Source organism: Clavelina lepadiformis, chromosome 6 (genome assembly GCF_947623445.1).
Source record: "Clavelina lepadiformis chromosome 6, kaClaLepa1.1, whole genome shotgun sequence".
In the NCBI taxonomy this organism is placed as follows: domain Eukaryota; kingdom Metazoa; phylum Chordata; class Ascidiacea; order Aplousobranchia; family Clavelinidae; genus Clavelina; species Clavelina lepadiformis.
This window is the reverse complement of record NC_135245.1, coordinates 2,875,680-2,889,532: the sequence shown is the minus strand read 5'-3', so window position 1 is coordinate 2,889,532 and position 13,853 is coordinate 2,875,680. Positions and strand designations below refer to the sequence as shown.

At 36.7% G+C, this 13,853-nt stretch overlaps 2 protein-coding genes across 4 annotated transcripts; one reads left to right on the top strand and one right to left on the bottom strand.

Annotated features, from left to right (window-relative positions):
* Nucleotides 1-6,161: 6,161 nt before the first annotated feature.
* Nucleotides 6,162-8,631, top strand: LOC143463468 (uncharacterized). Its single transcript, XM_076961949.1, has 7 exons — nucleotides 6,162-6,717; nucleotides 6,991-7,031; nucleotides 7,124-7,142; nucleotides 7,281-7,508; nucleotides 7,787-7,908; nucleotides 8,024-8,174; nucleotides 8,241-8,631. The coding sequence occupies exons 1-7, from the start codon at nucleotides 6,387-6,389 to the stop codon at nucleotides 8,426-8,428; spliced, it is 1,080 nt and encodes a 359-aa protein (XP_076818064.1). The 5' UTR covers nucleotides 6,162-6,386; the 3' UTR covers nucleotides 8,429-8,631.
* A 2,336-nt stretch (nucleotides 8,632-10,967) lies between these two features.
* LOC143463467 (amine sulfotransferase-like) lies at nucleotides 10,968-13,133 on the bottom strand. Of its 3 annotated transcripts, none has more exons than XM_076961948.1 (7): nucleotides 12,763-13,131; nucleotides 12,562-12,675; nucleotides 12,324-12,433; nucleotides 12,098-12,239; nucleotides 11,877-11,992; nucleotides 11,638-11,805; nucleotides 10,968-11,556 (listed from the first exon to the last, which is right to left on the bottom strand). In XM_076961948.1, exons 1-6 carry the CDS (start codon nucleotides 13,031-13,033, stop codon nucleotides 11,644-11,646), a joined length of 915 nt encoding a protein of 304 aa, XP_076818063.1. In that variant the 5' UTR covers nucleotides 13,034-13,131; the 3' UTR covers nucleotides 10,968-11,556; nucleotides 11,638-11,643. The 3 variants fall into 3 exon arrangements, with proteins under 3 accessions (XP_076818063.1, XP_076818061.1, XP_076818062.1); XM_076961946.1 differs by having other exon boundaries at nucleotides 10,969-11,556; nucleotides 11,652-11,805; nucleotides 12,763-13,133; XM_076961947.1 differs by having other exon boundaries at nucleotides 10,969-11,556; nucleotides 11,648-11,805.
* Between the last annotated feature and the right edge of the window lie 720 nt (nucleotides 13,134-13,853).

Here is a 13,853-nt window from a genome sequence, read left to right as displayed (position 1 = left end):
GGCTTCTAATGAATGATTTCTCTTTAAAACTGCCCTACCTGTACTAGCTTCATACCTTCCAGTAAGCCAGTCATGCTGCCCTCTAACCTAGCCTTGAAACAAGTTAAAGTAAGAAAATTTTGATTGACAAACATGGTGGTGAAGAGTGTGGGGCTTTAAACTTTTAAACATAATGTTAAGTTATGTTTTGAAATACAAATCAATGTAGATGTCCTGCTAAAATCAAAGATTACTTTGAATAATTTTCTACTGAATTCAAGACTCCAGAGAGTGACTCAGTTAGATCTTTGGACTAGGACAATTTGTTTCTGTTTCTAAGATTAACTAGTTACTGGAAAGTGATTAAATGACTGCCTGTAGAAAGTTTTAGTATGCTACTGCATGGCGATATACACTGCATATTAGAAAACAAAAATTCATGAACACATATCTGCTGTGGGTGTAAAATAGTAATTCAGTTGTTATTTACTTCTGATGTATTATTTTAAACTTTTCTTGTAATGCAAGATGAAACTAGTTGATGTGAAATGCTGTAGATACCACATAGATTCTCACGCACTTTACGCTGCCTGCTTTGCTGGCTTCGTATCATGTCGTCATATCAAACAAGTTTAGTGCACAGGATTGAAACTGCTGTAAAATAAGAATTGGGCAACATATTTTCAATATTGTTTCTTTATCGAGTAAAGAAATTCATATGCTACTCAACTGAGTGAAACTTTTACAATCTGATGTCTAGAACGCCCAGGCCGTTGACAATTCTCATTGGTAAGTACAGGTGATCAAAAAAAATCGTGCCTCCAAAGAAATAGTGGTGGTTAGGGCTAATTGAAAAGCGTATATTATGCTAAACAATTTGGCAGAGCTGTATAAGTAGGCCTACTAATTTTAGTACAAGTATAGTTTACTCGAGTAAAGCAGCTCTGCAATTTGGGTCTAGTCAAGTTAGTAATAAAATGACAGATTATATTTTGAGTAATAGGGGTTTAGTATACAACTCATACAAACTGACAAATGCATCAGCGTCACACCCCATAGCCTATTGCTAGTTTGTAATGATAGCTAGTTAAAGTTTGTATGATGTGCTGGATGAAACTTGGTTTCAGCACTAATTTTCTGGCATAGACTCGTCGTTTTGCCCAATAATCTATATTATAGGCTAAATGTTTTTTTAGTTTGGCGCAAATTTTGGCATTTAATGTTGCACTGAAAGCAAACTTTCCAGTAGAGCTATCATGTCAACAATGTTATGCCTATATGCACTCTGAGAGTATACCCAAAAATATGCTTAAAAATTAGGAAGGCATCAGAAGGGTGTTTTTTGTTGAAAACCGTAAAAAGTTTGAGAAAAATTTCAGTACTAAGCTAGCCTATACGCTAGCCTAGTCTTATACATAGTTATATTTCACATTCGACATTTAATATCAGACATCTAACTTTGGCAACCACTTGAGATATCATTATCATAAATCAAGATCATCTCACACTATTTATCTAATTACCTCAACTATACTTAGGCCTACTCCAAAGCTAGATATTTTCAGAAGGTACCGGTATATCTTATCCTGGTCCTTATGGATAAGCACCTCAAAAGATGAGGTTTAAAAAAATTGGGATCAATTAAACCTCGTTTTAACTTTAAATAGTTAGGCTACGGGAAACCTGGGATAGAGGCACAGAGGGGCACGGGGCCAGGGGTGTCCCAGAATCACAGCCTAACATTTACCAGATACAATTTAGGCTACGGTATATAGGCCTATATGAAACCAAGGGAACTTAGGAGTTAATTACTATACTGTACAGCCTCAGACCGTTAATTACTTCAAGGTAATCTAAGTAAAGGTATAGTCTTACGCAGAAAAGTAAAGGTACTTTTAAAAGGGAATCCTTCAAGTATGCTTAGGTCTATCATAAGCTCGAAACCTGTTGTGTGTGGAGGTCCGGCGCAATCCTGCGGTATCATACGAATCATAGAAATTCCACAAAACATATTTTTGAATTTATGTAAAAATTGTGGATTTTATGTTGAAATCACGACATTTCCTGCAAACGAAACTCGAAACTTACTTTTCAAAGTGGAAGTAACCATTTCACCACAAGCAGGTCACGCAACTGGTTATTTATTAAAGATTTAAGTGGTTAACCTGCCATTTTATAGCACAACTATATTATTGCTTTTTGGCTAGTTTTTCAACAATAACAATAGCACCCTGTTTTTGATTACGACCTTGCCTTTCTAAATCACCAATCAATAACGACATGACGTCACCAATAGCAGGAGTCGAAGTGGTAAAGATGGCAGGCAAGCTAATAGCCGGTATACCAGCTTGCAGTAACTGGGCCAGATAAAGTTGACAAATTTGAAACCTGGCATTTATTAAATCAATTGTTTTGGCTAAATGACATGCTTTAACATCAGCAGTATTCATTTTTTTGTGAAGTGCTTGAATGAAGTGCTCAACTACTGTATATACATTTAAGATTGTACATTTTCTAGAATAACTAGAAGTTGACTGAATTTATAGTGGTTGCTTTTATTTTGTCTTTGTAGAACTGACAGCAATTTTGACAATGTTCTTGGCGAAGATCGTTTCGATGTCATAATTTATTACAGTGAGCCGCTATGCAATGATCATTTCAATGAATCATCGCTTGACGAATGTTGTATGAATACTGGTATGAAAATTAACGCCTGCATTCATCTTGATTCCCCAAGTTTTTCAATTATTTTCAGTTTCACGCCACCCCTTCTAGTAGATACAACTTTTTTGGCACAATTTTTCCAATGAAGTTTCCATTTATCACTTACTCTGTAGTACACTGCAAAGGAGTCGCCATTTGCCAAAAATGTTTCTTTTGAATGAGTATGGCTAGACTAACAACAACTCGTCAAAGTCTTCCCCATGCTTGCGGTAATATATAAAAAAGAGTTATTCATCACGTCTTAAATGTGGATCGAGCATGGCACGTGTTCCCAAATGTCGATTTGCAAATATTTGTCGAACCCACATCCTACGCATAAATTACAGCAATGGGGTGCAAGTAAAAGTAATTCAATTAGCGGGTCGTAAGTAACCATTAAAGTTTCCAATTTTATACTAACAACGCTCGCGATGCAAACAGTCTTCACTTTAGAAGCGAAACATTTGCTTAGATTTCAAAAGCTTCCTGCGCCGATTACATACCGCCAGCAAGGCGAACAGAAGAAGGTGATAGTGACCGAATATCATGAATAAAGCTGCTAAATTCACTATGATATTTCGATTGCCGGTTCCAAAATCGGCCTAACTACAAGACTATGTTGACTAGGTTCAGTCGTAACCGACTAGATGAATGTTGAAAGGTAAATGTTGTACTGTCAGCAACAGCACCTTAACCATTTACACAAGTTGTTTCGTATACTGTGTAGGGATGTGCCGCAAAGAAGATTATTCTGGTTCGTACGAACCCGAATATCAGGTAGATCTACATGAACAAACCCCGAATCTATTCGTATTAGAACCAAACAATAAAATTTTATCCAAAAGTTATCAAGTCTTGCTTGTAACATGACGTAATCGATAAAAAATCAATTTCTTTCAAAAAATAATGTTTAAAAAACGATTGAAAAAGCAAAATCGTTAGGAAAATGACTTTCATTGTAAGTATTGCTAACCCTATTTTAACTTTGTCGTGAAGCTAGATTATCATTTCTTACCGATGTTAGTGAATTTATAAGTAATATTGTATTCGGGTTCGCCATTGTCAGTATTTGTGTATTTACAAAGACGATATTCGGCAAATCTATTCGGGTTTGGGTTCGAATCGGCCCTTCCCCATACTGGGAATGCAGGGCAAAGGCGCATAAAACCTGTCATGAGTTTTGTGCGCAAGAAGCGACTGAACTAGTACGTTTACGTACGTAAATACGCGTGTACACTGTACACGTTTTGCGTATGCAAAAGTGGATTGCGAATAAAGTTTGACGCATTTTCCTGTCCATGGCCATATATTTAGGTGGTCTCTTCATGACTACTCTGTAAATTACATTTACAGACAACTAACTAACAAACAGATGAAAGTGGAAGATTTCAAAATTTAAAAAATATTTTTTTTAAAAACCAAGTTAAGTAGATCAGCAAGTGGTATGCTCAAACAACAGAGGTTTCTTGTGGTCATGTTAGTAGTCTTCTGCCTTGATGAAGAAGTCTGGGTCGTACAGCGAGAATGCACACAAACGTTGATCTTTTAAAAAAAGTGAAGACATAGTCAAATACAGTTCGTGCCTTAAATTAGGCATGTATGTGCATTACTTGGACCAAGATCGAGGTTCCCAGAAACCTGGTAAACTAAACCTGGTTCCCAGAAACAAAATATAATTTTATTGGGTCTGTTTAGCTTTCAGCTTTACGATATTGTTATTTCGGTTTTTAAGCCAAAAATTCCAATGTTTATTTTGCAACAAGTATTTTATGGCATTTTTCGGTGTTTGACACCTAGTAAGTGAAAAATACCGTAGGTGACAAACTAAGTAGAAAACTTCGGTTTAGCGAGGTATTTACCATGATGTAGGCTAGTGTTAAATACAATACTGTTAATATTTATATATATTGTTATTATACATAAATTAAACAAGCAGACAACATTATGGTTTCAGTTACGGTTAATTTAAACTAAACTTCAACAAATTAGGAATTGCTAAAAAGAGAGAATCACTAACTGGGCATTTATGTTTCAGGGTAGGATGACCACCGGGCATTTATCTTATCTTACAGGAAAGGATCTCTCGCCAAGCACTTATCTCAACTCTCAGGATCAATCATCACGCACCTTACCGATCCTATTGAATAGCAGGATGCTTTACCGATCAGTTACCACGTGACGTCACCAATTGCAGAGTACTAATCAAAAATGGCAGGCTGCAGTTGGTGACGTCACGAGCAAATTTTAGTATGTACTCAGAACTGCTATTGGTTAGATTAGGGCTATAGGTTTGAAACAGTGATACACGAGAGCTTTTCGAGCAGCTATCGGACCACAGTGAACTCGAGTTACAAATTCGGACTACCAGTTAGACTTAAATTTGCCTATTAGTCTATACGCATAGATTGCAAATGACATGTAGGAAGACGTGTGTCATAAATTACCAACTACTGTGCTTACAAATATGAGAAGAGAACACATTTCCTTTTGAAGTGCTTTTAAACAGTTTTTGAACGCACAAGCGCCAACTTCTGCCCTCCTCGAATGCTGGGTTGGGTGGGCAGAGGAGGAATTTTAGACCAATCTTTCCAAAAATTTTGTTTCCATTAAAAAGAATCCTACATACACCACTAGCCTGTGGGCCCACCCACTCGGGTTCCGCCGTTGCTGGGTTACGTAATCACTTATTGCCTACGTTTTCACGTGCAGTCGAGTCAATTTTAAATGACTGTTTCTGTTCCCGTGTCCCAGCCACTTATTTTCCATTCCCAAGTAAGCGATTATCATGTTTATTTTTTATTGTTATAATCCATGATTTGATATGATTTGATTGATAACCACTGTCTGTCACTATTTCACCGAACAAAATTGTACAATCGAAGGTATATAAGGCCAACACTCCAGTAAGCTTCGCCTGCAGTGAAGTTTGTCGACCTTGCTTTAATAAACCAAAGTTGCAAGAAATTCATTTTTGTCCGATTCCTTTTAAGTCGAATCGGTTTAAGTTGTAACTTAAGTGAAGTCAAGCGAATGCTTTAAGTTAAAAACTAGTCTGAGGTCACACTATGTGTTGCATCAAATTGGTTACTATGACTTCATGGCTATCTACAAATTAGTTCGGTTAATACTTTTTGCAGAGATTTGGATTTTTTTTTAAATAGGCCTATTCATTTTTGTTACTTAAGTTGTCTTACTTGCGTTCACTATCGTCATATTGTCAGTCGAGTCTTTTTGGACTTTGATTCGAGTCATTTAGAACTTGTGACTCGATGCAAGTGAAGTCAATGACTCGAGTCATTACCCGTTACAATATTGCTACCTACTTCACAAAGCCCGTGAAGGGAAAGTATGTTTTCGAGGTAGAGCCTTTTGTCGGCCAGTCAAAAGTCGACAGAGAAAAAACAACTGGGTACTTTCCAACAAATTTTAAATCATTGGCTACAATGCAAGTATATTCGGGCATACTAGAAAGTCTTGAAAACGAACAGTGTTGGAAGCCATACAGTTTAGTCTAAGATGACCTTGACAAGCGTTTCCTATTTCGATCATTGAATAACGTGTTCTATATTTTTTGGTGTGTATGTAGTACAAGGTAAGTATGAAGATATTAGTGCACCAGTTGGCGAGGGTTTATTTGAAAAAGTAGAGTTTTTAAAGTAATTTAGCATCACCAGTTCGACAATTTAGCCTAGACACTATTCAAGATGCCAAGTCTGGGCCAGCCTGGTCAACTTTGCTACGTTATCGTTTTATCCGCTTTTGCTGGTATGGGATTTCTGGCAGTTGGAATTGGAACTAACCAATGGATTAAACTTTATGGAAAGGATGCGGTTGCACAAACAGAGGAAAAATTCAAGGCCAACTCGAACATGTCTTTTGCTACTCTGATCACAGATTGGCCAACGTACCAAACAAAGTATTATAGTCTTGTCTCACAGAAATCCACCCTACTAGACGTCATTCGGTCAACAAGCCTGTCGTTAGCAGTGATGCTGAACGAAAGCACAACCATAGCTCCAAATACAGTAACAGTAGGTGCGTTGACCTTACATTTTTAGTATAAGCTAAATTGAAGTATCTGGTTTTGCGTATAACCGTTACGAATAAATTTTGCTATTGCAATTTAGGCTATTCAAAAAACTTTCCAAGAAGAACCATTACATGTAATTATCCTTATTTTTGCTAAAAATGATTTATGTAAAAGCATACATAATAGATTATTCAGGATGTTTTGGTCAAAAAAATGGTGACGGTAAGGAACCTGTTGCTATGTAAAGAAAGATAATAAATTATCTTTGACTTGTACAGGACGGAAACGTCGGAGTTCAGACAGTACGACCTCTTGTCTGGTAAGAAGGATCTCATTAAATAATCTTTCTTGTGTTGAAGTAGCGCTTAAGTGCAATTTAACTATCAACTTAATAGCTTCTTTTAATGGCAGGACTGTGAAACAGTTACAGGTACGTGCCTTAATTGATGCTTTTTTCTGCCAATGACGTGTTGTCAACCAAGAGATGGGTGTGAATTACAGTAAAAGAAAAATATGTTATCCTGTTATCTATCACTTAGAATGGATGAATCAAAGTTTTGCATTGTAGAAAACGGATTGACTCCACTGCAAATGATGCGGGTCAACCTCACTGAAGCAGTGGACTCATTTCGCCAAACAAAGGAGGCTATGATCAAAATAGAAGAGATGAACCAGACAAGGATTGCAATTGGCCCCATGGGGCGTTTCCACTGGCATGGCGGATTATTTTCTATGTGTTCACAGGCAGACTCAGACGCCGTATGTGGACCTGCTTCACTGTTTAAAAAGGATGAACGTAAGGATTATTACAGACGCACTCTATGTTTTCAAGATATCATATGCAGCTTAGAGGTTGTTTTCGTTTTTTAATATCTACCCAAACATTGCTGTAAACCCAATAACAATTGCTACCATACCTAGGTCCAATGAACAGGAAATTATTGTCAAACGTGTTTATAGGGCGTTGTCGTTTGATTTTCTACCAAATAATTGACTTGCTATATCATTGATTGTATGGTAGCTTTTACGTTACTTTCCGTCTTAACAACACTCAAACTTTTTGTGGTTTCCCAGTTGACGTACAGTGTAAATCAGGTTACACGGTTCCAAACGCCACTCCTGCCATTTCTACGGCTGATAGCGTGTTAGTTAAAACCAGAGCTTGTCACGATAACGGGCTGGCTATTGCTGTGGAAGTAAGTCGCATTTGGGATGGTTATAATAGACATGAAATCACCAAACAGGATTTTTTATCGGATCACAATAGTTTTACAAAACGCTTTTAATTTAATTTTTTTTGATATTTTTTAGGGTTCCGTGACGATTTTTGCGACCGTTCTTATCGCGATAACCACACTTAGCTTGCTTCCTACCACCCTTATCTTTGTCATGTCATTTAAGCGTGAAAGAAGAAGGATAGCGCTCAACGGAGTACTGATCGGAAGTTTCTTTCTCGTGCTAGGTACAACTTGACCGATTCTTGTAATAATTGTGTAATGCCTTCTAACAGTTTATTGTTTTCCTTCAGGAGTTATCGCTTTCGTCTTTATTGTGTTCTACAAAATCATCATAGTGTGGAATTTTCAACGTCAAGGCTTGCCTACGACTTCTACCGGCATTTCTTGGATTCTAGCCCTGATCGGAGCAATTCTTCTTGTCCTGGCCGGGATACTTAGCTTTTCTATCAGGCCATCCGTGCACGTTGCCCCGAAGTGAAATACCACAAACGTTTATAGCTATACCTTTTATTCGAGCGCTGCTTAACCTGTAGATTTCGTACTGGTATACTCGGTACGAGTGAGACCAGCCATGTACCGCTACAGGATTTACCTGACGTTTATTGTTTCTGCAACGTCTAACGAAAGTGCACATGGTTGTTATTTGACAGCTTCTGTTTCATTACATCGATTCTCTTGGAATTGTTAACCGACTTAATTTGAAAATTTCCATCTTGCATACTCAATTTAAAATCTTTATTGAATCAACACCATACGAGACGATATTTCCTGCCAAACCAGGAATAAAGGATTTCCACAGAGCAAACTATAGTCCTATATAAGGTTATAATACAGCGAATCTCAATTCACTTGAATATTTAACATTTCACTGTAAATTGAGCCTCACCGTGATTCCATCTTACCTCATAAACATTTTGGTAGCTGAAGTTATGAGTGCAGTGAGCTTTAATAGCTGGCGTACCGGTATACGCGGCTTGTTGCGAAATCGCACTCATGGCGATAGAAAAGTCAAAGTAGCGCTCAAAGTCACTTTTTCACACATAAGAAGACTTGGAGCTTTTATGACGTTCATTGGTTTATTGCTAAACATATCGATTATTACTTATAGCTTGTATAGTACCTATGATCATTCTTGGCATAATCTCAGTGAGTCAGTATACCAGGGTTTCCATATTGGCGATTTTATTGTTACTGGTATCTTACCAGGTTAATTACAGGTAGCGTGATTCTGGATAAATTGAGAAATGTCATCATCACGTAAATGTAAGCTGTCTGCTGATTGATTTTGCTATGTCTGTGGTCGATATAAGTGAAATACAAAATAAAGATAGAAGCAACGTTTTCTTACTTTTATGAACTTTATTTTGGCATGACAATTGGTGACCAAAACAAGCACTGCATGGGCACCTCGTGTGATCTGCGTGACATCGATCAAATTTCGATGGCTGGCTTAGAGGAAACCGGCATTCGATGCCATTAGCTATTCCGAAAATATGGAGAGAACCCCAAAACCATACAGATGACTGCTATTTCTGTATGGCTGACATTTCAAGGTTTAGAAAAACTAATTACTGACGTGACATTGTATATCCTTCTATACCAGTGGTTCTCAAACTGGGGTCCGTGTGACAATTTTCTGGGAACGCGAACGGCATTACTTGCCATCAAGCCAAAAGCTCGAAACCGGTTGTATGTTATTCACGATATTAGGGTTACGATGTCCTAAACGGAACCAAACATAGCCGAACTGGTTGCAAAGAAGCAGTTACATCCGTCACATTGATACCATAAAAACCAACGTGTTGTTTTATGTTTATTTGTGTTGATTTTTTAAGAGACCGTGAGGCATTTATAAAATTGCTAGGGGACCGTAGCGTACTTTCTCTTAAAAAAGTTTGAGAACCACTGTTCTATACCGTCTTCTATTGCACCTGTTCCGCATAGCAGTGAGCTGCCACTGCCCAAACCACCGATCATAAAAGCTCCAGAAGATTTAGCAGGGTCTGAAGATATTGAAAAAGACTCCGATGATGAATTCAACCTATCTCATACAGACATGAATTCAGAACCACACTTCCCAAGCCAACAAGAATTAAATGATTTAGTTAGAGCCATAGGGCTCACTAAGTCAAATGCCAAACTTCTGACTTCAAGGTTGAAACAATGGAACTTGTTAGATTCGTCATGTCGATGTTCTTCGTCGAGAAAATAGCATGAAAGATTTTCAAGGTATTTTTCTGTGGCAGGCTCTCTTTGCTTCTGCAGTAATAATGATAACCTTTTTCAAGAAATAGGAATTGCTCATGACCCAAAGGAGTGGCGCCTATTTATAGACAGTTTTTCCCCGAAGTTTGAAATGTGTTCTCCTTCATAATGGAAACCAGTATCCATCCATACCCGTTGGCCATTCCGTCCAAATGAGAGAAGATTACAAAAATCTAAAGTTCCTGCTTGAAAGTATTACCTATGTCAGATACAACTGGCAGCTTTGTGGAGATTTCAAAATGATCGGGTTCTTGAAAGGATTGCAAGGAGGTTATACAAAACATTCTTGTTTTCTTTGTTTATGGAACTCCCGAGCTGACACAGAACACTACTCTAGAAAAGGTTTCACCAGGACATTTCTGATATGGAAAGAAGATACCAAAGAAGGTGGAGTTGCAACATAGTGGGGGATTATTTGTGGTCCATATTACGAGAAGATTTCTCAGTTCATAAACGCAAACTACGCAAACAAAACCCCTTCTGAAATTTTTTGGAATGTTAGCAATATGCATCCTTACACATTGCATTATAAATAGGCTTTATTATGCACAATAGGCTACTTCTTTGTGTTAGCGGGTTTGTGAGTCTTATACCAAATTATGCTTATTAATACTGAAAAATTTTGAGTAAAATCAGAAAAAGCGATATTTCCTCAAAAGTTAGGACACTTCAGGAAAAATATTTGTATTTTTGTGATTAGTTCCGAGTATAAAAACACAATACATAAAACATTTTTATGCAAATAAAACTTTCACAAAATTTTGTTAGATGGTGTTATATATACAACCTGAATTGAAATTATCAAACCCCCACTTTTATGTATGTATTAGATTGTGTTTATATATATCTCGTCACAGGTTTAATATTCCAAATATCTTGAAAACTTGTTCTGAGCACGTTACATAAAATATTGTTGAATTAATAAATATATAAACTGGCTAAGAATTGCCAATAAGGTGATCGTAATAATTGTCTGTGTTTGTTTGCAAAGTAAGGACGGGTTTGGTTTAGACATTTTTGATCGTAGCGAAATCTATTAGTTTAGCCTGACCAAAAAACTACACTTTCAAGTTAAAGCTAAATCAACACGTTTTACGAATTTTGAAAACGTGATAGCTAGGACACATTAACAAATAATAATTTAATGCGAAAATCAGGCACAGACTAGTTTGCGGCACCAAGCAAACTGAAGATGCTGAGACTTTGAAATGTTTTTCTGCTTTCACTGATCAAGCTCGTAGATAAATTTGATGTCTGTGTCACCTAATACTCGTTCAACGTTGGCGTCAATTTTTTCTGATTGGGCGACTGTTAAATGGTTTTTCCAATCTCCAACTTGACCTTAAAAAACAATCTTTATTACAAAAAACACTTAAGAATTATAATGAATATACAAAAAAAGTATTAATGAGCAGGCATAACTCATAATCACCAACCCTTCCTGAAGAAAGATGTTGTTGGCATTTCAGATGAATCCCAGGATTTTTTCATTTTTTCGATCGATGAATTTTCACAAACTTTCTTGACGTCATCATCAGTCAAGCTTACGTCGATAAAATCAGCCAATCGACGCACTTGTTTCTGTAAATCCTGTAAAAATAAAACTCAGGTTTTAAACGTTGTTAGATTATACAGTTGTGTAAATTTAGTATTTAACTTACTTTTTTCATTTCCTCAAAGCATAGAAACAAGACATTCTCATCATCTTTGTGCTGGTGCCAGGATCTGATGTGTTCAAGATATCCTTCTCCTTCTTTTGCAAACTGGGTATTGTTACCTTTTCAAATGTATAGGTTATAGTTGTCGAATAATGAAATCTCAAATCAATGTATTTACTTGTTATTGACTGAATCCTTAATCTACTATCTAAGGAAACGCGAACCATTGATGTGCATGTCAAGAAATATCTTTTTGTTTTCCGGGTACCGTTTCTGGAAGAATTCGTGGTGCATGAAAAAGTCAGAGCGTACAAATGGATACCACGAAGCTGCTTGGTCTTTCGGATTTGGAATCACATAAACCAACTTTGAAAATATGAACTCAAAGCAACTGGAAATCTAAGAAACTACTAAACTGCAGCTGTAAATTTTTTGTTTTAGCCCACTTACTTTTGTTCTTTTTAATCTGAGTTTTTCAAAGTTAATCAGTTCGGCAGGCAAGTGAGTTCCCAACACCCTCCGAGGCAGAGGAATATTGTCCATCACTTGGTATTTGGAAACTGAAATGAAAATAATTTTGCATAGCACAACTTTTGCCGATGTGGCTATATGTTTAATCTTTCCATATAGAGACACAACCATGTAGGCCTATATGAAACAGCTGTTTTTATGTGCTTGGTGACTTTACCTGGTCCAGCTTCCAAATAGGCATAAAAATGATTGAAGTATTTACTATTCCTAAGATTTTTCTCATCAGTTAAGAAAATAATTTGACGCAAAAGTTCTCTGGTCCAAGTTGTGCCTGGCATGCAGAAAAACTTTGCTGAAATATCATTGTAAAAACCAAACAGAAGATATGCAAAATTGAAACTGTTTTTATCTAATAAACCTGCTTTTGGATAAGTTGCAACAATCACATCGTTTCCTCTCGGCTCCCATTTTTCATAAGCAAATTGTGCTGTGTCGGGTTCGAATCCTGGATTGAATTGATATCCATTCCAACTTTTTAGGGTGGGGTTTTGTAGATAAGCATATTTGTGGTAGTTGATGTAGATTTCAGGATCGGGTCGTTTTTCCTTGGGAATTAAATTTACAGCTGGTCGAAGATAGTCGAAATTAATAGAGTTTTTCATTTCAGGTTGTTTCAAAAGACGTTGCATAATTTACATTACACTATACACTGTAAACTGTTTTCAGTTGAATTAAATATAGGCTACTGTAAATCCTAAGTAAATCTTTTATTGCGTATATTAGCATCCATGGGCCTCTAAAGCATATTCAGGTTCAGTCGTTTCAAAATTCAAGTTAGGCCTGATATTTCAAGTGTTGTATAAGGCAAAATGGCAAATAATACCATAAAAACTGCAGTCTTAATAAACTACATTATTTGAAATTTAGTTGTTACAAGGCATGTAAAGCAAAATCAGCAAAGAATATTTGCTGTGTAGACTGATACAATGTTTTTGCATACGACGTACAACATACATACATGTGATGTACAGCATTGACGCAATTTTCAATCATTAGTTGCTTGAACAAACCACCTGTTCGTCTGCTTAATTTTTCGGTTTTTTAAACTTATGTTTTATGGATTTAACTAAGTATAGGTTTAGTGGCCATGCCAGTTGTTACCAGCAATTATTAACGTTATTTTTCTTGACTGCCACTTTTTCCTGTTCATTGGCGAGTGTTAGTAACAACTTGCTTGTTTTTTCGTCCCCACCGCGCTTTTGACGAAAATTAAATATATGAATGAACATGTAACGGAAAGTGGGTATATGGCATCTGAAGTTTAGAGAATAACCCACTTCACTACAATAAGTACTTGTTAAAATATTTATTGCCGGTGATGATATATGAGTCTCATGAGGTCGCTGTCTGCATTTCTAACCCTCACATTTAATTGTTCACCTTGACGGGGCTTATTGTCTGATGACTAGCTTCAATTAGCAGTGATTAATATTATAATGACTTTTTTTC

What these genes read in the sequence shown, in the direction of transcription:
- LOC143463468 (XM_076961949.1), top strand. Translation starts at nt 6,387, where the DNA reads ATGCCAAGTCTGGGCCAGCCTGGTCAACTTTGCTACGTTATCGTTTTA. An exon ending in ACTGTTTAAAAAGGATGAAC is followed by an intron (nt 7,509 to 7,786) that starts GTAAGGATTATT and finishes GTGGTTTCCCAG; the next exon opens with TTGACGTACAGTGTAAATCA. An exon ending in GGCTGGCTATTGCTGTGGAA is followed by an intron (nt 7,909 to 8,023) that starts GTAAGTCGCATT and finishes GATATTTTTTAG; the next exon opens with GGTTCCGTGACGATTTTTGC.
- LOC143463467 (XM_076961946.1), bottom strand. Translation starts at nt 13,033, where the DNA reads ATGCAACGTCTTTTGAAACAACCTGAAATGAAAAACTCTATTAATTTC. An exon ending in TGCAACTTATCCAAAAGCAG is followed by an intron (nt 12,676 to 12,762) that starts GTTTATTAGATA and finishes TCTGCATGCCAG; the next exon opens with GCACAACTTGGACCAGAGAA. An exon ending in CTATTTGGAAGCTGGACCAG is followed by an intron (nt 12,434 to 12,561) that starts GTAAAGTCACCA and finishes TTTTCATTTCAG; the next exon opens with TTTCCAAATACCAAGTGATG.